The sequence below is a fragment of the Pezoporus flaviventris genome, unplaced genomic scaffold (assembly GCF_033815535.1).
Source record: "Pezoporus flaviventris isolate CSIRO_AGI_PZ_B2104156 unplaced genomic scaffold, CSIRO_AGI_Pfla_v1 ptg000015l, whole genome shotgun sequence".
Classification (NCBI taxonomy): domain Eukaryota; kingdom Metazoa; phylum Chordata; class Aves; order Psittaciformes; family Psittacidae; genus Pezoporus; species Pezoporus flaviventris.
This window is the reverse complement of record NW_026892563.1, coordinates 43,998,977-44,025,391: the sequence shown is the minus strand read 5'-3', so window position 1 is coordinate 44,025,391 and position 26,415 is coordinate 43,998,977. Positions and strand designations below refer to the sequence as shown.

The 26,415-nt window shown below is 43.9% G+C and overlaps 1 protein-coding gene across 5 annotated transcripts in view; it reads left to right on the top strand.

Moving 5' to 3' along the window:
- CD96 (CD96 molecule) overlaps positions 1–26,415 on the top strand; it is a 62,936-nt gene that overhangs the window by 11,349 nt on the left and 25,172 nt on the right. For 3 of the 5 annotated variants that reach the window (XM_061454368.1, XM_061454370.1, XM_061454367.1), the window contains exons 1-3: positions 18,321–18,436; positions 22,800–22,917; positions 25,884–26,309. In XM_061454368.1, the coding sequence (XP_061310352.1) occupies positions 18,359–18,436; positions 22,800–22,917; positions 25,884–26,309 (622 nt within the window). In that variant the 5' untranslated portion in view covers positions 18,321–18,358. Of the gene's footprint in view, positions 1–18,320; positions 18,437–20,796; positions 21,002–22,799; positions 22,918–25,883; positions 26,310–26,415 lie in introns of those variants that run through there. The other 2 variants (XM_061454371.1, XM_061454369.1) reach the window with 2 other exon arrangements.

Sequence of the window (26,415 nt, the reverse complement as noted above, 5' to 3'; positions counted from 1 at the left end):
AGTTGTGACACATACTTCTGTAACATTAGTAGTTGTTTACAATGGTTAGGTTGGTGAGTAAAAACAGAATTAATAGAGCTTTTTCTGGTAAGGAAGTATCCAAAGAAATGATTGAAAGTGTCTCAACAGTTAAAACATCCAACTGAAGATGCTTCATAAAATATTAGTAATCGTTCAGTGTTTTGATCTGCGACTTCATGTGGCAGAGGAGTAAAAAGCCAAGCTATGTTAAGCAGCCTTTGGCAAACATAAATGAATATATAGAAGCCACACAATTCAAATTGACATTTTCTCCAAACAAAGGCAACTCTACACTGTTCAATAATTGAAAAATCCCTGTGGCATGAACATACATAATGATGGGCAGCGAAAATACTTCATCTTCCTTGCAGTGCTCATTGTGGGTTTCATGACTGGAGCTTGCTGAATTATTCATTGGAAACAGTTCTTATTGTAGATATGTCTCCTTTTTGCATTTGGAAGTCAAGGGATGCTGTGGTTCAGTTAGAAGAGGCTGTGATATGATACTTGCTGGTTCATCTCCAGTGCCCAGATATATAGATTTGGGATGAGAGACTCAAAATATTCCTTTGTAGAATGAAAACTGTCACTTTTAAAAAGTCAGTGTTCTCCCTAATTGTATTAAGTCAGTAGTTTATTGTGCAATTACGTGACATACAACCTTCTTTTCATCCTATTTGCTTCTCAGCTTGTTACATCAGCTTGTTGCTTCCGAGTCATGCACCACACCTGGGTCTCTGTTCATGGATCTTCATGCACATTTAGTTGTGTACAAAAAGGACTGCATGCAAGCTATGAAGCTTCGCCATCATACCGTTTTCCCAGCTAGGCTCCTCACCAACTGAAGGCTTTTTATTTTGATAACCTGAAAGACAGATATTTCTGGCAGGGCCATGTGAAACTTGGCTTCAAGTAACCAGTCACTGCCATGCCCGTTCAAAGTGGTCATGGAGAGGTTTTGGTTTAGCAGTTTTCCTAGGTCACCAGCTTTGGAGCACATGTTCTTTGTGGCAAGGAAAAGGTTGCAGAAACTTCTTTATATTGGCAGTGCTTTACTGGGCATCAATCAAGCCATCCCAGTTAGTTACTGCACAGCTAGTCTCCAAAGTGATGAATCATCCAAAACTTCAGTTCTTTGTGACTGTCATCATCTTTGATGAAGTACAGCTATATTGCAATAGCTGTATATATATATATATATGGATAGCACGTTCAGTCAGTCAGCATTGTTGCAGGGAACGGAAGTCTAGTACTTTTGGGCTTGATGCCAGTAAAAGGCTTAAGTATGTTCATCTCTTCCATTTTAAGTTGTAAATGAATGGGCTACAAATGCCAGATTCTTGCTTTGGGTGGAGTATTGTAAATCATAAGTGAACCACTGCCTTGAGAGAGAGAAGAATACCCGCTGGGTTTTAATAATGCTTGTGTGTAGTTATTCCGTTTCCCCTCGAAAAACATTTCTGAAAGAGTGTAAAAAAAACCTTTAAAACATTAAAAAACGATGAAACTTCACCAATCTTTTTTTTTCTGCAGCATCTCTTTTTAAAGTTAAAAATGCTTATTTACTTTGGCACTTTATTGAAAGCAGGATTTATTTACTTATTTTCTTTAGTGCATGCTAGAGTGTCTTGAGAGCCGCATGCTACATTACATCCATTTGCAACGTACCTGAATTTCCAGATGAGATTTTGCGTTATTCTCATGCAAGAGTCAATGAACGGTGGTGGTGGTGGAGGGGTGTTAATTCTCTGGAAGGAGAAACTTCCATTTCTCCCAGTACTTTTTGTAGAATCTGGTAAGCCTTTTGAGGATTGCTCTGTGTTATGAGCAACGAAGTTTGGTGTAGTTAAGAAAGGGACAGAAAGGTGAGTGCTCATAAGCCTACAAGCTATAAATTTGAATGACAACTAGAAAACATTTTTTTGCATTCTTTAGGTGTGTATTCCCCACTAGTTTTCCTATGATTTTCTGTGCTCAGTTTTACAGTGCATTAAGTATGTTAAGTCGTGTTATTGTCCTTGAGTCAGAAATCACAGGGCCGCTCATGTACGCGTTATCAATGAAGCTGGCCTGTACAGGATGGAAGGATTCAAAGGAGAAAATCAAATAAAGGATAGGAAATGGAAAGAGACCTCAGCACTTAGGAAGTACAAGGAGAACTTTTAAATTCTTTTATGTCATTAAATGTGTAGGCAAAAGATTCATAAGAAAAAGTTTCAAATGAATGTTTGAATAATCCAAGTAAAGATGACCAAAGTAACTGAGAAATTCAGCTTTCAGTTTAATCTGACAAAGGAAAACATTTGTGCAACAGAATGTTGCTTTCCATATGTGAAAAAGGAAAATTACCATATAGTTACCATATATTTATATTTACTGTAAGGGTGCTGAGGCACTGGAATGGGTTGCCCAGGGAAGCTGTGAATGTTCCATCCCTGGCGGTGTTTGAGGCCAGGTTGGACAGAGCCTTGAGTGCCATGGTTTAGTGTGAGGTGTCCCTGCCCATGGCAGGGGGGCTGGAACTGGATGATCGTAAGGTCCTTTCTTTCTTCTAGATGGTAAAACCATCCTAAATGTACATTTTACTTCATGTACATTTACTTCCTTCCCCCCCCCCCCATTTGTGGGTGATGTGAGTGAACAGGGAATCACTGTTTTCCAGACTTCATTAGCTAGCAAACAAATGGGCTGCCCCAGCCTCAGTTGCACACCTCATAGACCAAATCCAACTGGAGCATGACTCCGGTGCTGGCAGAACAAATAGCCCCTCACTTGTGCTGATGATACCTTGTCACTGTGAGATGAGCCACCAGGACACAGCTAGATCCCTGAAAAACTGCTCTCTGATATATTTTTGGTTTCCTCATTGTACCATCTCTGCAGCTCCAGCTGTTGGGAACGCTGTGACTATGGGATGTGGGGCAGCCCCTCACCAGGGCTGCTTTCAGATCAACTTATTCTTGATGTTTTCTTGTCTTGGGACTTCCTGCTCTTTGCATCCAGGGTGCCTGAAGGCTTTCCTTGTCCTCAGAGCATCACTTCTGGCATGGAGGGGAGGCCTTGGGGTCAGCTTCCTGAAGTTAAATACACAAAAAAAATCCAAAGTGAAACCTCACGAGAGGGACCTGGTACCTGAAAACAGTGGTGTGGTACTCTGCTGCATCAATCAGTCCCCCATATGCCTCCTAAATCTCATGTGCAACGGCAAGAATTCAAAGGTAAATGAGCAAGTAGCATAGTCTGTGTACACTTGTGAGCGTAGCAGCTGAAACTGCCTCATAGGGGGCCATAACTCCAATAGCCAGCTACATTTAAAAGAGGAAAAAATAGCAAGGTCCATTTGAAATAGCACTGTGTGCTCCCAATGATTCTGTGTGTACCAGGAATGGCTTTTGAACACTTATAAATCAGTCCTCTAGATTGCTAGAAGGAGAGGAGGTTTGGTCAGAAGATGTCAAGAGATACCAGGCTGCAACAACTCATAAAGGCACCTGCTTCACATTCACAGGTGGAACATGTTTAGAGATAAATATCAGGATAACAGCCATTATCTTGGTTTTTTGTGATGAAGAGGAAATCTTAAAGAACTGGGGGGTTCTCTTCTTTTTCGTCCCCAAGAAGCACAAAAAGAGAGATGCTGCCTCTATTGCTGCAGTCTGCTGTAAAGGCATGAGCTTTAGTTCAAGGCTTCAAACAATGCTTTTGAAAAGTGAGTTTAGTTGCTATGGAGAGGAAAGTCTCCTCTCCCTTCACCACCACCTCTCTTTCCCCCAAGAAATGTGGCTAGGCAGTGAACAACATGACTTTCCTCACCCTACTCTTGCAGCATGTTTCTGTACTGTTTCTAGGTACCAAAGTTGTCTAGAAACACCCATTTTTGTCATTTATCAAGGAGCAGAATACGTTGGAAGCTGTGGCTGCAGATCCCAAGGTGAGGACACAGCAGAGGAGATTGCCGAGTCTAAATACTGGCCTGAGACATGCCCAAAAAGAGCTGCATTTGAAACAATGGAACAAAATGCATTAAACCAGTTGGCTTTTGCACCATGGAGTGAAACCTACTGAAACCTTCATGCGGTAAATCCAGGTTCTGGTGCAGTAAAATGCCATCTTTTTGAAAAGAGGACTTGAAAACGCACTCTGTACAATCCAGGAGTAAATTAAAGCAATGGCCTTTCAGTGCCTCAGATCTGGCCAGTGTGAAATAAGGGGTTTGGAGACAGGCGCATCCCTTATGGAAAGGGACACGTTATTGAGTTCTCGTTGTACAGGAAATGCTATTGATCTTTGCAAGCACTCCTAGAGAGGTGTCATGAACTGGAGCAAGCCCTTGAGATTGTATTTACTCTGCCCAGTCTTCAGAAGCGGTTCATTCGGGGTGGGGATGGAGGTATGTTATTGCTTTTCTCCTGCTTCCTTGCAGGTGAATGAAAGCTTCTTTACTCCGAAGCTGTCAATCTAATGACCCTCACCAGAATCAATGCAGCTTTTATGGAAAACACGGCTTTGTTTAATTGCACCACGAAGAAAAGAGGAAAATAAAGGAGAAAACAGGACTGGAAAATCATGCTTTCAGAGGTACAAATAGAGCATATAGCACTTCTAAAAAAGAGGGGAAATAAAAACAAGGCTGCAAGCAATTTTTCCTGACAGTGGGATTAAGACACCCGATTACATTTGTACAAGAGGCAGTTACAAATATTTTGAGGCTCCACTGTTTTCTTTAACCAAATGTTATTAAAAAAAAAAAGAGAAATCTTTACAGGAGATGCCTCAGAAAATGACATTTTCATTGGTTTTCCCCTGATTAGGAGAAAATTGGACTTCAGGAAAGTGGTTGGAGCTGCAGCTTTCCTGCTGCGGGAGAACACGGAGTACCTGAGATGCATTCGGGTCAGCTGCTGAGTCTACTCATTACTCATGTTTTTACATATAGATGAGTGTTGCTTCAAGTCTTAAAATCCTGACTTTTTGCCACAGCCTGTTTTTTTAACCAATTGTGCTTTGTGAGGAGCTATCAGTATACTTTAAGGCTTTGAAGCAGAAGGTAGTAGGAATAAACAGGTTTTACGTAGCTCTACAAGTTCTGTACATCTAAGGCATACATGGAATAAGAAAATGAAGGCAACACTTTAATTTTTTCCAGCACTATTGCAAATAAAATGATTGTTTATCAATAAATACTTAATGTGCTTTACAACCATATTATAGACACTGGGAGCTGAATGAATTTCAATTATGCAGACCAACGATATTGTGCCATCCATTATATAAATCAAACCCAGGCACAGGCCTGTAAGCTCTTGCTGCTTCACTGGTTTTTATTGCCATACAAAATGATAACTGGAAGCCATATAGAACAAGGCAAATTAAGAATCTATTGTGGGGAAAATGCAATTGGAAATGAAAGTCCTCCTGGAAGCTACATTCACAAGCCAAATGCCTTGTAAGATTTCATCTTCTATGCTCAGTGTGATGATATTCCTGTGCATATATGGTTAAATTAATTTTCCCTTATCAGCATAAAAATGTAGCTGGCTAAAATAGATTAGAACTGCATAATGTGTTGGATCTCACTTTATTTAGGTGAAGGAGAGGAAAATACTTAATTTCAGCCTGGAATGGTACTGAGCAGAATAAATGATTGAGTTCAAACAAAGAGATCACGCATCCCGGGGTTTTCTCTTTTGTTGTGCGAATGAAATGATCTGTAAATTCATGACAAGATGATGATTTTCTCAGTTGCAGACACACTGAAAGGAAAATAAAATGATTTCTTTGTGCTCAAACAGAAACTTCTGATCCCACTGGAGCCCAGTCTCACTCTTTGAAGGATTATGCAGTTTCTCAGGGTTCAGGCAGTCAGTTTGTGCCGTTTGAGGCTAAGGAGGGATGAGGCAAGCTGTGTCCTGCAGGATTGTCCTGTAAATGAACTTATCTTCTAAGCAACTGAAAAATGCTCATGCCTGTTAATAAAGCCCAGCTTGGTCCACAGAGGATGAGCAGTTGACTTTGAACCAGCCCCATCAAGTTGTGCTATCAACCTGCCATTTGCTTGTAAGATCAGATTTGCCTTTTTTTACCAGTGGTTTCAGTTCATCTCTAACTACGCAGAGCAAGTGGTGCCAGGCTTGTCCCTCGGCTAAACACATGCAGCAGCTCCTGGGGCCCTGAGGATGCTGTCCCCTGTACACAGCCCCACTGAAACTCATGAAATGGAAGAAAGGGTGGTCTCCTTGTTTGTTTGCTTTCCAGTCGTGTTGTTTTCATTCTCCTTGTCATGTAAGTGCTTCTGGAGGTTGGTTGGTTTTTACTTTCTCTTCTTCTTTCAGCCACAACGCTACAGAGAATTATTCAGCCTTCAGCTGGATAACTTTTGAAGAAGACATTTAGCCTGTGTCTTAGGTTCATGATTCAGTGACAAAAAGAAACAACACAGGCAAATAGCTGCAGTAGAGGGAGATTTTATTTTGATGACTGCTTATAGTTTTGGCCATGTAAATACCCCAAATTGAAATGTTACTGAATTGAAATGGTGCTCATTTCGCTTTAAGATGAGATTTAATTGCCTGTTTTCTTTAATTCTTCATTTTGAATGTAAGGTATTTCACTGTACTTCAGAGTACCAGATTTAATTCATACCTGTTTCTACTTGATCTTTAAGTAGACAGCATTTTGTGTGCTGAACTAAACTTTTTGGCCAATGTTCTAGCAGCCAGGACTCACTTCTCTATATACCCTCTGTGGTGTAAACCTCCCAGTGTCTGGCTGCATTGAATAACTCCCTCAGAGGCTGGTGGCACTGCTCTCTGTGTCTGAGCTTCCCACGGACCTGGATGGAAATCTCAGCTGTCTGGGAGCCTGGGAGCTAATGTCTGTTTACAGCACCTCATTAGGGCAGAAAATAGCTTCTTCAAACTGCATTTAATAAGGCAGGTTTATCCTGAAGATGCCTTGAATAACTCCTATGTTACTGTTCATTACACAGCAGTTCAAGGAGTACTCTGGGTGAGTGGAGCCTCCAGATGAAATACACATCCCGCTATATGCATTTTCTCTAGATGTTGCAATGCCATCTCCATGCAAGACCATCAAAACAGTGGTAAGATGTCTTTGCTGACGTGAAAGGGCTGACCTTGATGTTCGGGGAGGTGGGCATTAAATGGCTTAAGGAAGGGAAATGATTCTGTCAGAATGTGGGGTTTTGTTGAAACCAGAGAGGGACTGAATGCCACTGCTTTAGAAATTGTGACTAGATGATGTTTATTAAACAGCAGAATAATTTGTTTTAAGAAAATCTATGAAATAACTATTTTTTAGAAGTTTTGCATATCATAATTAAAACTATTCATAGCTTTTTTACTCCATGCCAGAAGTCTCGTGTGCCCAACAATGTTCTTTACAACTGGTTTTGTGAAACACATTCCCTTTCCTTGCAGATCTCATGTAGATCTATAGACCATCATGTTTCTAAGAAATGGTTGCTCCTTCCTAATTGAGGCACATCCTATTTGGGAACCAGATGAAATGAGGGATATTGAAATAAACCGTGAATAATGATAATTTACTAGGTATCTATCACCTGATTTTACCAGTAATAGCAATGTCATTGGGTCAATTTAGTAAACTAAATCTGGTTGAAATAATTGTCATAGTAAATTATTCTGTTTGAGTTCTTTGTGATATAAATCAAATGTTTTAAACTGACAACACTTATATTAGCAGAATTTTAAATGTCACTTTCAATGCTATATCCCTTTATCATAGGGAGGTGAAATAAGGAAGACTCTTGAAGACGCCAGAGATTTTGTATATAAAAGTAGAGTTAATTTTAAAAACTAATTCATGGAAAAAATAGGAAGGAATCCCCACTCTTCCCCCTCCACCCTCCAGCCTACCCCTAAGTGGAGAGTGGAAGTGGCAGCTATTGTGGTAAGACATCCCTTGGTCTGTCTCTGTTGGAGGAAATGAAAACCCATTAAATGGATAATCGAATGAAAGTGCAATGAGATATTCAGAGAATCCATCAATGAAAGGATGGCAAGCAATTGCTAAAGACAGCCCTTTCTAAATGCAGGTTTATTGCCAGAGGATGGAAAATTGAGAGAGAATTTGCAAACAATTGAATTTATGGTAATGACATGTAAGTGTATTTTACCACCAAAGGAAAGCACAGAGCAAATATAAAAGACAAAATACACCAATATCCCATGGAAACCCTTGTGTTTTGCCTATTATCTTTTGGTACTGGAAATTGTAATATTCTGCTATGAAGATCAAGTACATTGCAAAATGCATTAGAAGGCAGTGACTGGGTGATATTCCTCTCTATGTCGGCTTTAAGGTGAATTGTTGGACTAAAACCAACTCATGAGCAACGAGGAGCTTGCTCCTGCATACTCAAGGCAGCTTTGTTTCTTAGCTCCAGTGATACCTGGATAGTCTGATGCCCTTACCTTGGCAGTTTATGTGTAAATTGCCTAGGGATAAATTGAGTCAACCTGAATTTTAAACCTCTTTGAAAATGCGTTGTCACTAGGTCTATTGAACCAGCAGAGGTGACTGTTAAAGGACAGGGAGGAAGAAAACAATTACCTGATGGGCTCAGAGATGGAGCCTCCCAATAACTAAATAAACTGGGAAGGGGGAAAATCTTCTGCTAGAGGTCAAAGACACCTCTTCTGGACAAAGCCCCGAAGTCTGGCAGTGCTAAAACCCTGTGGCTGTGGCTTCAAAGAGGTTATTTCTGTGTGGTTTGGGTTTTTGTCTGTTTTACTCCATCTCCCCACCTTGTGGTTCCAGCAGCCTGCTTCTACAGCCATGCCTCCCCTAGTGACCGTGGGGCCTCAGAGTGCCCCTGCTCCTACCTCATCATTGCTGCCCCATCCATAGAACCAACCCCATTGCAGTACTGCTGGCTGGGCTGGGGAAATGCCCCAGCTTTAAAGGCAACCTGGGATTTCGTACTGTTTTGGATTCTAATGTGTAGTCCTTCCTACTGCCAAGCAGGGTCGATGAGAGGGTGCTGATGGGATTCAGTAGGATGGGAGCCAGTGCTTGGTTCAAGCTTTCTCTATTCCCTTTGACACACTTTATTGACTAGGGCAGCGGGCACTGATGGGGTTACCTGCTCTGTTGGCTGCTGAGCTGTGAGTCTGGAGATAATTCTCTGCAAAGTACTGTGAGGATGGAGGGTTTGTTAGATTCATCTGCTGTAGATTTTGAGTTGGGAATAATGATTGAAAACAGAAAAAATGGGCATAAAATAATCCATGTCAATTCATTTCATTCAATAGCATCTGCTCTCCCTGAGATGGGCGTAGACAGAACTGAGTCTAAGTTTAGCTAAGCTGATTTTTCTGTAAGAGCTCTGCAAAGACTGAACCTGCAAACAAGCTTCCCATACTAAAAAGGTCTTAGCTTGGAGGAACAGAAGAGCAAAACCACCTTTGTAAAGAACCTAAAATAATAATTAAAAATCCAATTTCTAGGAATAGATAATAGCAAGCACCAAGGATGAAGGATGGAGAGCTTTGAGAACAGTAGAAGGTTGCTCTAAGGTAACCAGCAGTGAGATACTTTCTGGCTTTCAAACCAGTATGGGACAAGGAGAGCCCAAAGCAATTAACTGGAGAAATGAAACTGAGCTCAGAGGATGTCACCAAGTATGAACAAAGACATGAGAATGGCCAGCTGATGGCCCTGCCAAGGTGCTGGGACAAGCTACAGTCAGGTGAAATATCTCTAAGCCAAGCCTATGTTTTAAAGGTAAAGCCTTGAATGTTAATGGCCTGGGCTGCGGCACAGCCTTGTGTTTCTTCCCATGAAAGCCTTTCCTAAAATTCTAATTATCATGTATTGCAGTGTTGCTGTTATTAATGACTGTACCTTTCCTGAAGGAAAACACGTCTGATTTAGGGGAGATCTTTTGTTTTACATTATTTCACCCCGAGCATCCCAATTGCTATGTCTCTGGAAGCACAGATATGTGAGTTCTATTGAAAGATTGAGGCCCCTCGTTCCAAGAAGTGCAGTTGTCTTGGCAGCAAACAAGGATTTAAGTACCTCTGAGACCTTTGCTTTTAATTGTGGAGGAATGGCATCACCAGCTGCAAAACCGTTTAACCCTCAGAAATGCTTGTCTTACTCATTAGCATCTCATTGAGGCAGTGATTACAAAGAGGAGGAGTGGAGGGGTACCTGTAGCATAGCTGCCTTGGCTGAGGGGCAAGCAGAGGGATGGGAGTTCAGCTGAGCCTGGCCTCAGGAGCTCTCGGGCACCTCCAAAGAGTTTATTTCTTTGAGTAGCTGGAGGTCTGCAGTGTGGTAACATAATGTGACAGGCAGCAGCCATTGTACCTTAGCTAGAGGGAAGAGCTCCAGGGTAGTCACAAACCTGATAAGGCTGGGGAGCAACTGTATGAATGCTGAGGGCTGGGATGGAAGCTGGCCCTTCATAGGGCACAATGAACGGGGTCATGTTCCCCCTGTCTTTGTCTTAAGCATCCAGGAGCTTGCTGTGTGCCATGCTGGTTCTTCAGCTCTTGTGATAAAAGGCGTGTATCCAAAAACCAAAACCCAACCCAAAACAAAACCTCAAACTTCATAAAAGCTCCATTTTCCACGATTACTTTTGGTATTAGGAAAAAAATCTGGGGGTCCCTTGTCTGCCATTTTTGAAAGGCAGCAGCAGAATTCACCATGGATAAAACCTTCACAACTGCACTGTCTCTTTAATGGTGAACGCTTCAAACCCTGTTTGTCAGAAAGCTGTGTCGGGCTTTCTAAGCGCTGACAAGCAGCCACGGCTGCTGCTTTCTCTCCATGAGCTGCCTCTCCTACCAGTCACTACCAGCACGGAGGTGGGAGGCTGCTTGAAATCACCAGCTAGTCCTAACTAGTGCTCAGCAGGCTGTCCTCGTCCCTTCTGCCTCCTCCTATGCCCCTCCTATGCTGGGAATCCTAATTTACTCAGCTCTCTTTAAGTATGGGGCTGATTTGACATCTCCAACTTTCCTGATGCAATAGAATGGCTGAAAAGCAGCAAACACAGCACTGCACCTGGTAGGGTCCAGCACCATAAAAATGCTTGCATAAAGGCTGGATTTGGGCTCTTCTTTTATATAAATTAAATAAGTTCTTTACAGAGGGAACTGTGCATTTCACTGTCAACCAGTTCCTTCTGCCAAGTGCTCAGCTTTCATTCTGGGTCTGCTCACCATCAGCTCTGTCTTCAATTTATTCCATATAAATTGAGATGCTGTAATTGGACTTCTCCAAGTCTGCACAGCCTTGTCTTAAAGTACCCCAAGTGTCTTATCCAGGCTTTGATTTCTCCTCTGATGGACTACAGGCATCCTGCTTGTTTGTTTATTAGGCAGTTTCTTATCTCAGTTGTAGCCTTTAAGAAACTCCATCATTTTAGTTGCACAGCTCCAGTAATTAGGCTTCCTGCTTTTCTGGTCTGGCTGGTGCTTCCTTAGCCTATATGAAGAGAGCAGAATTAAACAGTGTAAGAAGAAAAATGTTACCACTGTTAGCAGTCAACAGGGTAAAGAACCCCGGTCATACACATCAGATGCTGAACCCTGTAAAGCTGGGGTGTTGAGCAGATCACAAGGGTGCTAACACAAAACCAGGGTGGAAAAGATTAATGAGATAGGATAGATTACCTTTCACAAAAAACGTTATTCCCTTTTCCCACTGTCAACCCGTACCAGTTACATATTCACTGGGAAGATGAGCTCGACTTGAGGTTGCAGGTATACACCTGAATCTCCTTCAAATAGCAACAGGCACCTAAGAGGCTGCTAAAGTACAAACACTCTGATTTTTCACCTGCAGTAATACCTGAAGTTTGACAAAGATTGAGGCTTTATAAGTGTCATTTATCCCCCGGAGAAGGGAGCCTGACTAGAATGCATTTGAAGGCGCTGCAAATTAGAACTGGTTTTACCGTGTATTCCCACTGGTGAGCACGCATAAGAGCAACAAATATTTATCCAGATGGATGAACGCAAGAATCAGTTTTGGCCTTAAGCTGTCACCACTCCTACCCGGTCACATATTTCACGGGTGAGTCTTGCTGAGAGCATCTTCCTTGCTGAGAGCATCGGGGTGTCTCCAGCTGCTTGCCAGCCCTCCCCTCTCCTCAGTGGGTTGCTCCCATCAGGCTGTGCCAAGTATACCAGCCACTGGAGCCAGTCCATCTGCTAGCCTTTCACAGGGGAGCAATTTGGGTTTTTTCTGGAGGTCAGCAGCACTACCAGGGTCTTGTGCGACTTGAAGCGCTGCAGAAGCCTGACAAAAGGTTGAATCAGATGCTTGCCTGGCACTGTTTTCATTACCCAACAGGATAGTGCAAGGTACTGCCTGCCAGTGCTGTTGCTCATTTAGCCACCTTTACGTGTTGTCCAGGCAGGAAGGAGTCTTAATGAATTATTGCCGGCTGAGGAGCACGGGTATAGTGCTGTGTCATAGAACAGGACATTTTAAAACTCATTTCAGTTTTTCTGGGTCACAGTTTAACTTCTTTCCTTTGAACTCCTGAAGGGGAATTCAATCTGTGCTCAGTGCTAAGAGTTTTTCTTCCCTCCCCGCCTTTGGCAGAGACGTGAATGCCTTCATTTTTCAAATAGAGAGGCTGATCCCATAAGTCAGATGAAGAAGCTGCCTCACAGGCATGACGCTGATCAGCAGGGAAAACTGATCCTTACGTGCAGGGTCTGAGACCCGGAAAGTGTGACTTGCATACTGAGATTCTGTCCTTTCGACAAGTAACCGGTTTCTGCAGTAAGATTAATTTTAGCTGATACCATTTTAAGGCTAAATCGTGGAAAAGCCCGGAAGAAGGCAGATGAACATCAGTTGTAAAAAATGCAATGGCATATTACAGAAGGGTTTTCTGGGGATGATGATAATACCGGCAGCAAAATAAGGGCTATTGCAGCACAACTTTTTGGTGCCTGCTTTCCACCTGCAATTATGCCTGTGGGCTAGCAAGCTCATCCAGGCCACTTAAGAGTTACATAGCTGTGTACTAAAGTGTACAGGTATAAGATGTTTCCTTCAATTGAGTCTTCATGCAAAGAGTAGGGGCCATGGGTGACTGCTGAGCTTTCCCACTTGAGAATCACAGGAGACTTTGTGACAGGCAATGCTGGGCTGCCCTACCCAGCCTGTCTCCCTGCCCCAAAGCAAGAGCACTAACCTGGGTGTGCAAACTAGTAGCTTAAAAACACCCTAACAAAACACATCATCAGCTGCATAATTCAGAGCCCTCTCCATCTCTATAATGTATCTCAGGAAAGACTGGCAGGGTCTCAAATGCTTGAAAACCAAAGGGGTTGGGAAAAGTCCTAGCAGGAGGTGATGGCTGCATGCACGTGGCAGCAGCCAAACGTGCTCCATGCACCTTGTCCCCAGTAGCCTGGCAGGCAGGGCAGCAGCTTTGCTCCTTAGCCTTTCTCTGGGTGTACTGCTTTGCACATGAAATTAATGTGATTTGTCATAAGAAATATGCACATTGACCATCTGTGTTAATAATTGACTTAACAAGGATCTAACCGCCTCTAGCTCATCCTAGAGAAGTTAATTGAGGGGATTGTGTTTATAATCTGCCTCGAGAGTCCTAATCTTCTGTTCTGGGGCTGCCAAGCCACGGATTGATGGATTGATTTTGGTTCTTGGAGGAAAATAGCAACCTCCTGAGACAGACTTTGGCAGGTTTCCCAAAGAGAAAGTACGCAGCATGGGGGACCAGGGGAAAAATAATATAGGCTTCCTCATGGTGGTTAAACGTTGGTTGTTAAATCCTGCTTCCTAGGAAATGGGAACCAGTAAATTTCAAGCTTTTAGGTATGCTTCAGGCCCTATGAGAAAGCTGTTGTTGTTAACATGGGAACTTGGGTCTTTTTGTATAGGCGATGGGTGATGTTTGTTTCCTGGGGACCGGTGGGAGGGGTTTGAATAACAAACCAAACCAGGAAGCTTCTCAGGTTTTCACGCAGCCTTTGGGAGGTGGCAGGTGAGGTCTTACCGAGGTTAATGCTCTCCTGTCCAGAGGAACTTCCCAACTTCTTGATCTACTGCAGGATGAGCAAGCCCAGGGGTAGCACAACATGGTTCTGGTGAGAGAAGAAAAGGTCAACCATAGCAAAAGACTGCTAAAAAATGCATGAAAGGATGCTGGAGAGCCCGTCAGGAGATCTAATTCTTCATTCTGTGCTAAAGCCAGACTAACTGCACCTAACCTCCTTTTTGGTTAATATTTTTATAGATAATAATTCTATGCATAAGATAGCTGATATACTTGCTCTGTTCAATATCTTGAACAGTAGATTACTTCCCTGAGAAAATCCTAGTTCTTTCCTGTGGGCAGCAAGTGTATGATGTAGGTGCCAATCCCTTGAAGCTGAGCACGTGCAGGAAAAGTAGTCAATCCTCCTAGTATTCCAAGGAATACGTTTAATGCACCCAGTGTTTTCAGGTGGGCAAAATCCATGTTAGTATAGTGAGACATTTCTTCTCTGTGAATGAGCCACATCCATAGGCTGCTTCTTTCCCTTTTTGTTTCATATAAGGGTTGTTAAGCATTTCCACCGTTCAAACCATTGAACTATATGTGAGTTTTCTTTGAACTTACATTTCTTTCATTATCCACCTTGTGCTCTTCAGCTTCCTGGGAAACAGAGCCAGTGCAAAGCAGGAAGCTTGCCAGGGAAGTCCAATATCTGAGGGTGCTATGAGATTACAGCCCAAATCTAATAAGGATAGATTAGTTTTGTTTCCCATTTAGCCACGAGCATTGCTGGTAGAACAAGATATTAAATCAGGCTTCTAAAATTGTACCTGCACTTTGAGCAGCTGGTCAGCTACACTCATCACCAGGCCTAATACTTTCTCTTGCATCCTGAAAGACCACGGCCAAGCCTTGGCTCAAGCACCGCAAGCCAAATACGTCTCCGGTGTATTCAGGTAAATCACTGCAATGAGCCTGAAATCATTTTGATCCAGCTTCTTGCGAACAGATCTATGGCACTTCTGAATCTGTTTTTTCATGCAACTCTGCTGGGCTTTCTTTTCCTTCTTGACAAGCTCTTTGCTGGACTGTAGCATCTGTTAGAGAAACACACCACGTGAGTCAGTGCAATTTGAAAGGGAGAGGAAGAATGATTGGTAACGGCTGTGGCTGCCTTAGTTTGCATGATGTTTGCTGCTTCGGCTGCTGTGCAGCTGAGCAGGGGGTAGGGGAGGGAAGTGTCCTCTGGAGAGTCTGATTCGCAGCAAGCCAACTTGGTTCAGTTCTGTAATGAGGCATTTTTCCTCGTTTGCAATTAAAATGTCAAATACCATTAGAAGCATTTGATTTGTGCTCAGTCACAAGTGCAGTTCTCCAGTTTACTGACTCTAAGGAAAGTCTTGCAAGATGCTTCTTCATTTTTCTCTTTTAAATCCAATTATGGCAACAGACTGAAATTAATTTACTGAATCATTGATTTTCCAAGGGGCAGAAGGTGGCTTCTTCTTTTTGGGAAACAAGACCTGGGGAACACAGGCGGTTTTCCTTGTCTACATAGCAGCGCTCTTTTGGGGACACACAGTCTGGAAGAGCCCAGGTGCCACCCATTGACTTGGCCAGTGCTCTGGTTAGGCACTTAAACCCACTGAACCGCTGCGTATTCATTTCAAAAGCAGAGGCAATCATGCAAAATAGAAGTTAACTGCTCTGATAGAGGTCTCTAATGATTTCGTTGCCATTAGCAGCATCGCTAAGCTTAATCAGCTGTGGAGAAGTTAAAGCATAACCTTATTTCAGGCAGGAGGAGGAGCGGTGTTCAGCCAAGTGGTGCCCGTGTGTCAGTAGGTCACAAGTGGGCTCCTGAGAGCAGGTATGTCACACATCAGGGACCAGATGGAAGGAGTATTGAGGATAAGGGGTCAGATTGGGAGGAGGGCTAACGGAGGTGACTACCAGCTTACTCTTGGTTTGCAACCAGAGCTCCAGCCCAAGTGACACTGGGGGGTGATTTTCATGAGGTCATCACGAAGGCAGGCTGAGAAAGTTGGGGCTGTTCAGCCTGGAGAAGAGAAGGCTGCATGGAGACCTCATAGCAGCTTCCAGTATCTGAAGGGGGGCTATAGGGATGCTGCGGAGGGACTCTTCATTAGGGACTGTAGTGACAGGACAAGGGGTAACGGGTTCAAACTTAAACAGGGGAAGTTTAGATTGGATATAAGGAAGAAGTTCTTTCCTGTGAGGGTGGTGAGGCACTGGAATGGGTTGCCCAGGGAAGCTGTGAATGCTCCATCCCTGGCAGTGTTCAAGGCCAGGTTGGACAGAGCCTTGGGTGCCATGGTTTAGTGTGAGGTGTCCCTGCCCATGGCAGGGGGGTTGGAACTGGGTGATCTTAAGGTCCTTTCCAACCCTAACTATTCTATGATTGTCCATCCTCTGCTTTGGACAATGAATGTGTGATCAGTGACTCTTTTAAATCTGCACTAGTACAGGTGCACTGCTTCACTGAAGCAAGAAGCAGTGCATGCCCTTCCTAGTATTGCTTCAGGAGGCAACAGTCTCAGCTAGAAACTGAACATTATTTTACATGGATGGTGACCCTTACAAACCAACTAAAAGCTAGAAATATTAATTTTAGTGGTGGTTAAAAATTTAGGAGCTCGTATTGAATGCTGAAAGAGGTGTTATATGTTCAAGACTACCTTAATTCTCCATCGTTTTCTTCAGCTGCTTGGCTAAGAGTGCTCTGGAAGGAGATAGGTATTCAGCGCACGTTGGTGCACGAACAAGGCCTTGCAGGCTCCTTAGGGCAGGTTCACATTATGCCTTTGAGCAGAAAGTGAACCGAAAGGAATCATATCTGAAGTAGTTAATGTTACTCTCCTTATGGCCTGGAAAATACCATTATGCAAAAATATCCCAGAAGTTTCCTATTCTCTATTTTATATTCCAGCTACTCCTCTCCAATACTTCATCACTTTTCTAAAGAGACATAGAATTAGGGCATAGGGGGCAATTTATAGATGATATAATAATATATATATGTTATATATAAAAATATATATAGAATATATATAATAATATCGATACATAGATAATAATGATAAATGATGGATGGATGGGATGGTGATGGGAGAGATACCTCGCTTTCCTGTGGCTGCTTCTGACATGCTGATAGCATGAAGGGTATTTATAGGGCTACAAAGATACTGTTTAGAAACAAACAAACCATTAACATCTGATGCTTTCAAAGTATTCTGTCCAAGAAAACAAAATCCAAGTTATGGCTCTCAATGTCACTGTAACTTGGCCTTTTATTGCTGTAAATTGTCTTATTATTTTATAATTAAAAGACAGCTGCTGCCCTCCAATTGTCACTGCTGCTGTATCTGAAGTTAACTTTCACACCCTTAGCCTTTCCTATTTGATTTATTTCTTCAGTGGTGGATTCTAACCAGTCTGCTATGCTGAGCTCTCACCAGGCGGCTGTGGGTTTGCAGGAAGGTATTTGCATAATAACAGGGAAGACTTTAAACTAATCAGGCAAAGATACCCATTAGAGCTACTCTGCACAGTGAAACCCATCTAGGTTTACAGCACTCTGGAAGTGAACCTAAGCTTTTTGTTTCTGACACAGTGGTCTGTTGCTTGTCTTGATAGCCTTCTTTCATGCAGATCTCAAGATAAGGCTCCATAAGCTGTGTTTATGAAATGCTCTTTCTCAGGCAGGCGGCTGTTCTCTCTTGCTGGCATGACTCATGAAAGCTGCTCCAAGCACTGTCTGTGAAGCTCCTGCTGAAGAGACCAGGGTAGGACATGGCCCTTCTGGGAGGCTTCAGTGGAGACCTCCACCTGGTAGCCTAGCATCAGCAGATGATTCCCAGTGCTGGCAGTGGGTTACCCTTTCCTAACACATGCCTCTTTTAAAACAATGGGTGCCATTACATTTTGTTGCACAGTTATTAACCTGCTCACGAACATCTTCTTAGCAGTGGAAGATGAGATGTACCAGTGAAAAACCTTTAGGCGATGCTGTGCAAAACAGCACAGTGTGTGTTAGAGCTAGAAAAGAGAAGGCAACCTAAGAAAGCAGGCTGCTCTCGCATGTGCCTTCCATTTCATCTTGAAAGCAGTAACCCTATAGAGTCTTTACTTATTTATTTTACTTGTTTGGCTTTCATGCAGTGTTTTTTTTCGGTGGTGTGTGGTTGTTGGGTCAACATTCTTTGTGTTTGTTTTGTTCATTGGTTGCTATTTGTGTACTCTGCTTTTCCCATGACTTTGAGCTTTGCATGACGTGATGCTCAACAGCTTACCCTGATGGACCAGCACCGATCAGATATGGCATTAAATGGGAGCAGAGGACCACAGGGGAGTGTGGCTGGAATGGCAGAGAAGGTGAGGGAACTGATTCTCTTCCATCTATCCCCAAATGTACACTCTTTTCCTCTGAAACGTAAACGTAAGTTAGACCTTCTAATTAGAAAAACCACTGCCAGCTTTTGCAGTCCCTTTCTTGTATCAAGGAAACGGGAAAACAGAGATGCGCACACATAGGAACTCAGCACTAGATCACTCCCTGTGATCCTCCTGCATCCTGTTTCCTTATACTGAAAGGGTTTTAAAAGACGAGGCAGACACAAAGAGATTTTTCCCACAGACAGCAGGAAGAGAGGATTTAGAGCTGTAGTCCTTACCTATCCATTCATTCTGACTTGCTGTCTTGGAGTGCTGTAAAGTCACTCCAAAACAAGTTTCCTGCTTACAAAGTGAAGAAAGCAACTATTTACCAGTGGGATGAACTAAAGGCATAATTAAAGAGCCATCATCCAGTTGGATTTGGCCCCAGAATGTCTGTAGGATGTAACGGCAAACCAAACATTTGTGGAAAGGGTCATCTTGGATTTTGCTATAGTGTTGGCACTGGGAGCAGCGGCAGCATGGGTGCGAAGGTGATGGAGCAGCCCCAGTGCCAGTGCAGGCAGGGCTGGGGCAGGGAGGCAGCTGGGAGTGAGCTGTTCTTGGTTGTCTTTCTTACTTTGAGCTGTCAGTGAGAGAGGAGGGATAAAAAGTCCATTCAGGTCTTTAAATGTCTTCCGGATGGTTAAAGAGCTGTTGAGAGGGAAGCACGTACGCCCCGCCATGCTGCTTAAACACCCTGGCAGAAAATGGGGCTGCATTATGTCAAACACAGCCTGTGGATGTGTGTGTGCAACCACGAGGGAGGAGAAGGAAGAAGCAGAATGAGAAACCCTCTTCTTCCTCCTCCTTCACATAGAAGAGGCAGTGCTGCAAGCAGGAGAGAGGCACAAGAGCTAAGGGAGGGAAGGGGCAACAGAGGAAGCACGAGGTTGCTGAAAAAGCCCAGTGGGGATCCTGCTGCCCCTTGCCATGCTGACTCCCTGCCACCCCATCATCCACCCCTCCATGGGGTGCCATGGACAAAGTTGCCTGCCAGCTACAGTGTTATTAGGATGCTTTCCAAAGAAGTCCAAAACCAAACCGCAGTGACAAAGTGGGAGTTTCTGTGCCAAGCACCAAGCGAACCCTAAAGGTTAGCTCACTCCTTCATGAACTCCCTGCTTCAAAGTCTCCATCTTTCTTTCACTGGGGAGCAGCGTTTTCTTTAAGCAGTGTTTAGAGGCCAGCAGCCTGCAAGGGTAATCATCCTCGCCTCTGGCAGGAAGAGCTCGCACGCTAGCATTTCTGAACAGGCACTCTTTGTGAATAATTGAATTTGTCTCTGGAGATGAGGATTTCTTCTTCTGTGGGACTGACTGCAGCTCTGCTTCTTAGGTGCAGCTCGCCGTGATTGAGGCAGAAGAATTGTATCGCAGTCGCAGTCGAGGGGTTTGTGAGTATGATGCATAATAGGGGTGATTGCCGTGGAAAGAGTCATTTATAGAGCTCAAAGAAACATCTCATGAGGCAGCAGAGGCATCCTTAAGCACTGGGCAGAGCCCCACTCTGCACTGTGAGGGCCCCAACATGTGTGATGCTCATAGCGCATCGGAACCTGCCAGCGCTGCCACCGCCTGGGATGAAGGGGAGGACCAGTCAGGCCAGCTGCTTGCCCAGGCCAAAAGCAAGCATTGTGCTTCACGTATGCCCTGACAACATGTTGTTTGTCCGGGTGTAGCCTCGTTTCCTTTAAAACCTCCTAGCTTTGCAATGGTTTCTGGGTCTCTCTGGAACAGCACACGTACCATGATGGAAAAAGCCCTGCATCCCGCCTCTGAGACAAACATCCCTGCAGCTGCCCCATCAAGGAAAAGACAATTACAGATATGTCCCCCCTCCAGCTGCCAATGAGGTCCACTGTGCCTGGGCATGTGTCTTCCCTAGGAAGAGATGGATCCCTGCCAGTAGACTTAAGCGATGTGTCTCAAAAGTGTTTCTTGATGTCGTGTTCAGAGGCAGGGCTTAGCTGTTCATTCACATTCATGTCAGCAGAGGGGTGAATGACTGTTTCAGATCCTGGGATTAAGGTAGGAATTGGGGCAAAACACATTTCTGAAGTGAATAAAAACCCATTGAGCCGGGAGGTTTCCCTCTTGTCTTTCATCTCTAAGCACAGCGACTACACTGGGTGGCTGCATTCAGCCAACACAATGCAACGTGGCAGCAGTGTATTTTTAGGATGTTATTTTAAGGGGGGAAACAAATTCTAAGGGCAAGACACAGCTATCTTCTAACTCAAACAAGCTGCTCAGGAATTTCTGTGGCTATTGAATATGCCACATGGCACTTGGGCTGTCTTGTTGAACGGTGATACATGTTTCAGATCAATAAAAAGGCTCATCTGAGACTTTTTTCTCTTCCACATGTTACACAAAATACATTCTCTGGTGGTACAAAGCTTACATGAACTGATCAGCAGGAGAAGCTAAGGTAACTGCACTCCCTTATGAAAGCCCAAATTCTAAACTGAAGTCCAGTTTTGTTGGACTCCAGTATCTGCAGGTAAACCCTGGGTTCTTTGTGTTCTCTGCTCTGAACTGGAAACCAGAGCATGCATCTTTAATAACATTTACTCCCTTCTGTGACTGTCAATTACAATGGCTTGAATATTCTGTTCGTCTTCAACTTCAGGACTTCTTGATCCTCTGAGGCAGATCTTTCTCTGTCAGGCTTCTGAGTGACAAGCAGAGATTTCATCCTCGGAGACAATTCCCTTAGCAGTAACCCCTGCATCCAGTACTATGACTGCTTTTAGCACATTTCCTCAGGAAGGGGAGCAATGCAAACAGAAAAGCACTATGCAGCAGCATTTATCCCCTAAAGACATGTCTGGAGGCCTGACCATAGCCTGGCCAACACTATAAGCTGTTCCAGCTGAAGACCTTAGCCTGCTTAAACACACTAACAAGAGGTTGCATATGGACAAATTAAGGAAGTGGTATAGATGTTGTGGTAGTGTATAAAATAAAGACATGACCAGTGAGGTTTTGCTTCTTTACCTTGAGCTCTGTGCCTTGCATGGTGGAGTTATGGAGAGCTCCATGGTCAGTGAAAGCAGGCAGAGGGGAAGGAAATGGAAAGTGGTTGGAAACAAGTTTGCAGGTGGCAGCTGGCGCTTTCCATAGGCCTTGTCTGAGGTGCAGAGAGGATTATCATTGAAGAAAGTGGCCAACAAAAGCACCGAGGTCTCCTATAAGTTGTTTCAGAAACAACATGTCAAGACTCCCATCATACAGCTGTGGACTCAAGGGAGGGCACTGGTAGTGGATGTAGGTGCCTCTTTGAGGGACTATGAGGTTGGCTGGGGCTTTGAGCAACCTGGTCTTGTGGAGGGTGTCCCTGCCCATGGCAGGGAGGTTGGAACTGGATGAGCTTTAAGGTCTTTTGCAAGCCAAACCATTCTACGATTCCATGATCCAGGACATAGGCTTTCTATGCCCTGACGGATGGGCTGTAATTGGCTTTCTGAAAAGCCACAACACAAGGTCCAATTTACGTAGCACTTGCCTCCAATGAGATGCATAACTGATAGGTGTATGCCTAGTTCATGAAACATGATGTGCTTCAAGGACAGTTTGGAAGGATTTACAGTTGTCCTGCAATAAAGACAGGTCACAGGACTGGCAGGAACCAGTCCATGCCTGAGGGTGCTGCCATTACCGAAGCTACCAGCTGAATGGGGTAGGAACAGGGGTTAACCACACCAAGTGATGGTGTTGTGCGGTGCTGTAATTCTTCATCCTGCCCAAAATAATTAATGGTGTCCTTCTCTGGAGGAAAAAAAAAACAAACAGAAAGAATAAGTAAGGTGAAGTTGGAAAACTCTCAATTTATTCTGTTTTAATGTAGGGGCATTGGTTTTGTTGTTACGCCGGGGTTTTTAAACCCAGCATAATTTTAACCTGCGCGTAGAGAATGTAAGAATAACATAATTGAGCTATTTTGGACTAACACAGTGAAGGAAATGAAGCAGGCAAAGAAAGTCCCCTTTTTTGTACACTACCTACCCTATATTCAACCTTAGTCACCAGACAAGTGTTTGAGAGATTGCAAACCAGTAAACTGCTCACTCTGAGCTTATTTGAAAAGACAAAGCACAAAAAATACAGGTCTTCAACATGGGCTTAGAGTACAGGTAGTGTTTTCAACATAAAGGTTTCACAAGATGTGCTAATTCTATCGCTGTGGCAGGAAATTGAGGCTTTCACATCTGCTTTGAAGTCACACTAAAACGATGAGCATGACTGTGCTGCACATCTGCCTGTCTGCACGGGGCAGACCATTTCAACTTCCTTTTCAGAGACGCTGCAAGGAGCAGGGCAAGAGAGCTACGTGTTTACCAAAGCATCGTCGGGTGAGGATGGGAAAAAGGTGCCTCTTCTCCCTCCTTTGTTTGCTCTTGGTGGCCAGCATTGCAGGTAAGCATGTCAATGGGCCCCCTTGACTCAGCTGATGACAGAGGGTGGCAAGGGGCAGGGTGGCATGTGCAGGCTGGGCTCAGCATGTCTCGGTAGGGCAAGCTGTAGCTGCTAGCAATGATTTTGTTTCCTGACAACTTTCCACTAACCCCAGTTATAACGTGCAGCCAGTAAGGACTAAATGGGTTGCACTGACACGCAGATTAGTTTATTCAAAATACCATTTTTTCACCGGAATTATCACTGAGATGAGCTCAGTTGTATTTAGGGCAATTTGTGCTCATCTCCAATGGGCAAACAGGAAAACTGCTTGTAAAGAGCAAATAAAAAATCTCTCTCTTACACACACATGCATACCTGTGTACGCAGAGAGAGGAAGAGTTGAAACACTTCAAGGCAAGGGTAAATTGTACTGCTGCGGCCCCTTAAATAGATCCTTCCCTTCCTCTTCCCCACTCAGCCCTCTGTGCAGTGTTAAAAAGACTGAGAAACAAGAGAAACAAGTTTGTCAGTGGGAGTAAAACTGTCAGGAAAGTTGAGTAAGGAGAAACGCATCCTCGTCCAAGGGAGTTTAAACCAGAACAATCTAAGGAAAAGCAGGAAAAAGCCTGATGCTCACAACCCCCTCCACACAGAACTCTTACAACAGACTGGCCACGCTGAATGCAGCAGTGCTTATTGCCAGCTAGGAAGAAGAACGTTGTAGGATACACGTTTTTCCCAATTAAGAAAGGAACAAATTAACGTGTTTGACTGCTGTGGTAAGATGCATCTCAAAATCTCTTCCTATTTTTCTACATCACTGCGGCAAAATGGATTTTAAAAGAAAGTATTTAGTATGTGTATTCATAGGAAATGAAAGTTCTCAAATGCAAAAGAAAAGCATAATAAGAAAGAATTAGACTCCTCAAGACATGCACATGCAGGAAAGCAATGCTCTTTAGGGATGAATAGGACTGCTGGGTTTTTCCTCTGAGGATGAAATCCTCACTGAAACCCCTCAAAGGTGAAAATGGACACCATCGTGCCCTTGATGGAGATCAGACGTGTAAACGTTTGGGAGTTACTCTATTAAGCTTCAAATGGAGCACAAGTATGGGCAGCTGCGTTTGGAAAAATCAAGTTGGCATAAAATGAGACTCATTATATTGAGATGCTAACAAAAAGCTAAGAATGCTTTAACATTAATGGGTTTCAGTTAAAACAATAGTGCGAGGCTACTAACGAGCAACACAAATTAAATGTTGTTTCTACATGTGTAATGTTTTCATCTTCATGTAAATTTATTCCAGTAACTCTTGGTAGGCATTCTTCACATGGTCCTTTAACTTGTTACAGCATTGGTATGAATATGAGAGCTAATTTGCTAGGTGGCCCTTGCTGGTTAGTCTGATTGCAAGATTGCTAATGGCTTTTTCCTCAACTTTTCCTGAGGCAAAACTTGCACTGAAATCAATGAGCACTTGCTATAATAAGCTCTTTGGACTGACAGAAATAGTTTTCAGTAATTTTTCTCACAGCACTTGTCACTCAGGCTTATTTTTATTTGCCCTTTTACATTATCCCCTCTCTTGGGAGTCAATTAAAAGATGAGCAGAGCATGCACAGCAATAAAAATAATGAGATTAGTGTTGGGCATGGCCATCCAGTAGCTTTGCTCTCCATGCACCTAGTTCATGTCACCCTTCAGTGCTTAGGTACCACATCTCAGCCAGCTCTGCAGGGATATGGGACTGTGCCCTTGTTCTTTCCTGTCAAACCAGAGCTGCGGGTGCACCAGGTCCCTGTTTCGCTCCTGGCTCTGCTGGCCGAGTATGGGGCACACCAGGCCACCTGCAGGCATCATTGAGGCTGCCTGGTCCCTGGGAGGGTCCCTGGATTCAGGTATCCCAGAGCCCTGTACCACGGGGTAAAGCAGATGTCAAAGCAAAGAAATTGGTACCCACTTTTAGCAAGTAAGGAAGATGAGCAGCGTGCACTTGCTGCCATGGGGAGTCAGCAGCATGGCTGGTGGGACTGTGGGGCACGTTCTCAAAGCAAATTTGCAGTGTTGTTTTGATACACAGGATAAAATCCAATGGATACAGGGAGCAGCAAGTCTGTACCTAAGAACATCTGCACAAGCACATTTTTTAATGGGGACTCACATGCTCCTTTGGAAACGGCTCTGTGGCTATGACTGATTACTTGTCTGATTACTACAACACCCCATCCATAAATTCTTCATCTCCTTGAGTCTGTCAGTGCCCTCCATACAGGGATTTGGGGACTGTGAGCTTCTTGTTCATAGGAGGGAGAAGCAGCAAGAAATCAGTGTTACTACAGCAGCAGCAAAACTGAGTAGTATAGGCTCCCGTTGAAAGCCCCTTCATTTCACCCATCCATTACTCCTTTATATGGCACACTAAGGACTGCCAACATGTTGTATGAAATTAAATGAGGAAGAAACCATACAGCTCACTCTGACGCCTTAACAGACACTTGTTCAGGTCATGCAGGAGCTGTTTAATAACACAGAGGTAGAAGGACAGGTTTCTCTGTCAAAGCAGTGAAGACAATGATAATGGACGGAAGGAACAGTGCAGGGCAGAATCAGCCAGCAGGGATAATTCATTTGTTCTTGCTAAAATTGCTGGGGCATAACTGGGCCTGGCTTCTGCTTTATTTTTATCACATGAAAGATTTCCATTTTCACAGAGGGACTCAGGGTTCCCATTTCTCTCCTGTGAGTGCGATGGGAGCTCCCTGCCCTCTTCCAGACAACCGTGTGTTTGCTCTCCCTGTTCTCCCTCTGAAGTCTCTGCCGGTGGAGATGTGTAAACCTCTTCCCTGCAAAGCCTGTTTCTACAGTTGCAGGGTCTGCATGGTTGCCTGTGCCTAAGGGACCAAATCACATCAAAGATGGCCTAGGAAGAAGCTTTGTTTAAACATTACTTGCACTGAAAATTGTCCCATTTGCTTTTAAGGCCAGCCTGAAGATGTCATTACAGAAACAGAAGTAGTCCAGGCTTTGCCAGGTACCGACGTGACCCTGGTATGCGGCTTCCCAAAACCACATGCCACCTACATCATACAGACACAGTGGTCCAAGACTGATGACACACAGCTTACCAGAATAGCTGTTTATCACCCTGTTTATGGCACCCACTACTTCACCTTTCCTGAGGCTTCTTACAACTTCTCGGTGTCCTTCAGCACGAGGAGCTGCTGCAGCTGGGATGAGACAGAGGCTTTGTGTTCCCCTGATCCAAATGCCAAGTCCGAATGCAGTCGGTGGGCTCTGCATCTGAAAAACATTACCATTTCCCTTAGCGGGCAGTATGAGTGCAGTTTTGCTACTTACCCTTATGGGACAAAGGCTGCAAAAATCCAGCTTATTGTCAAGGCAGAAGGTAAGTGGTTATGAATGGGATGCTGGGGTTTTTGTAACAGGGGATGGGGGTAAAGGGGTGGGGGAATATCATTAACATTTCTTAGTCTTTGATGGTGACTTCTTTG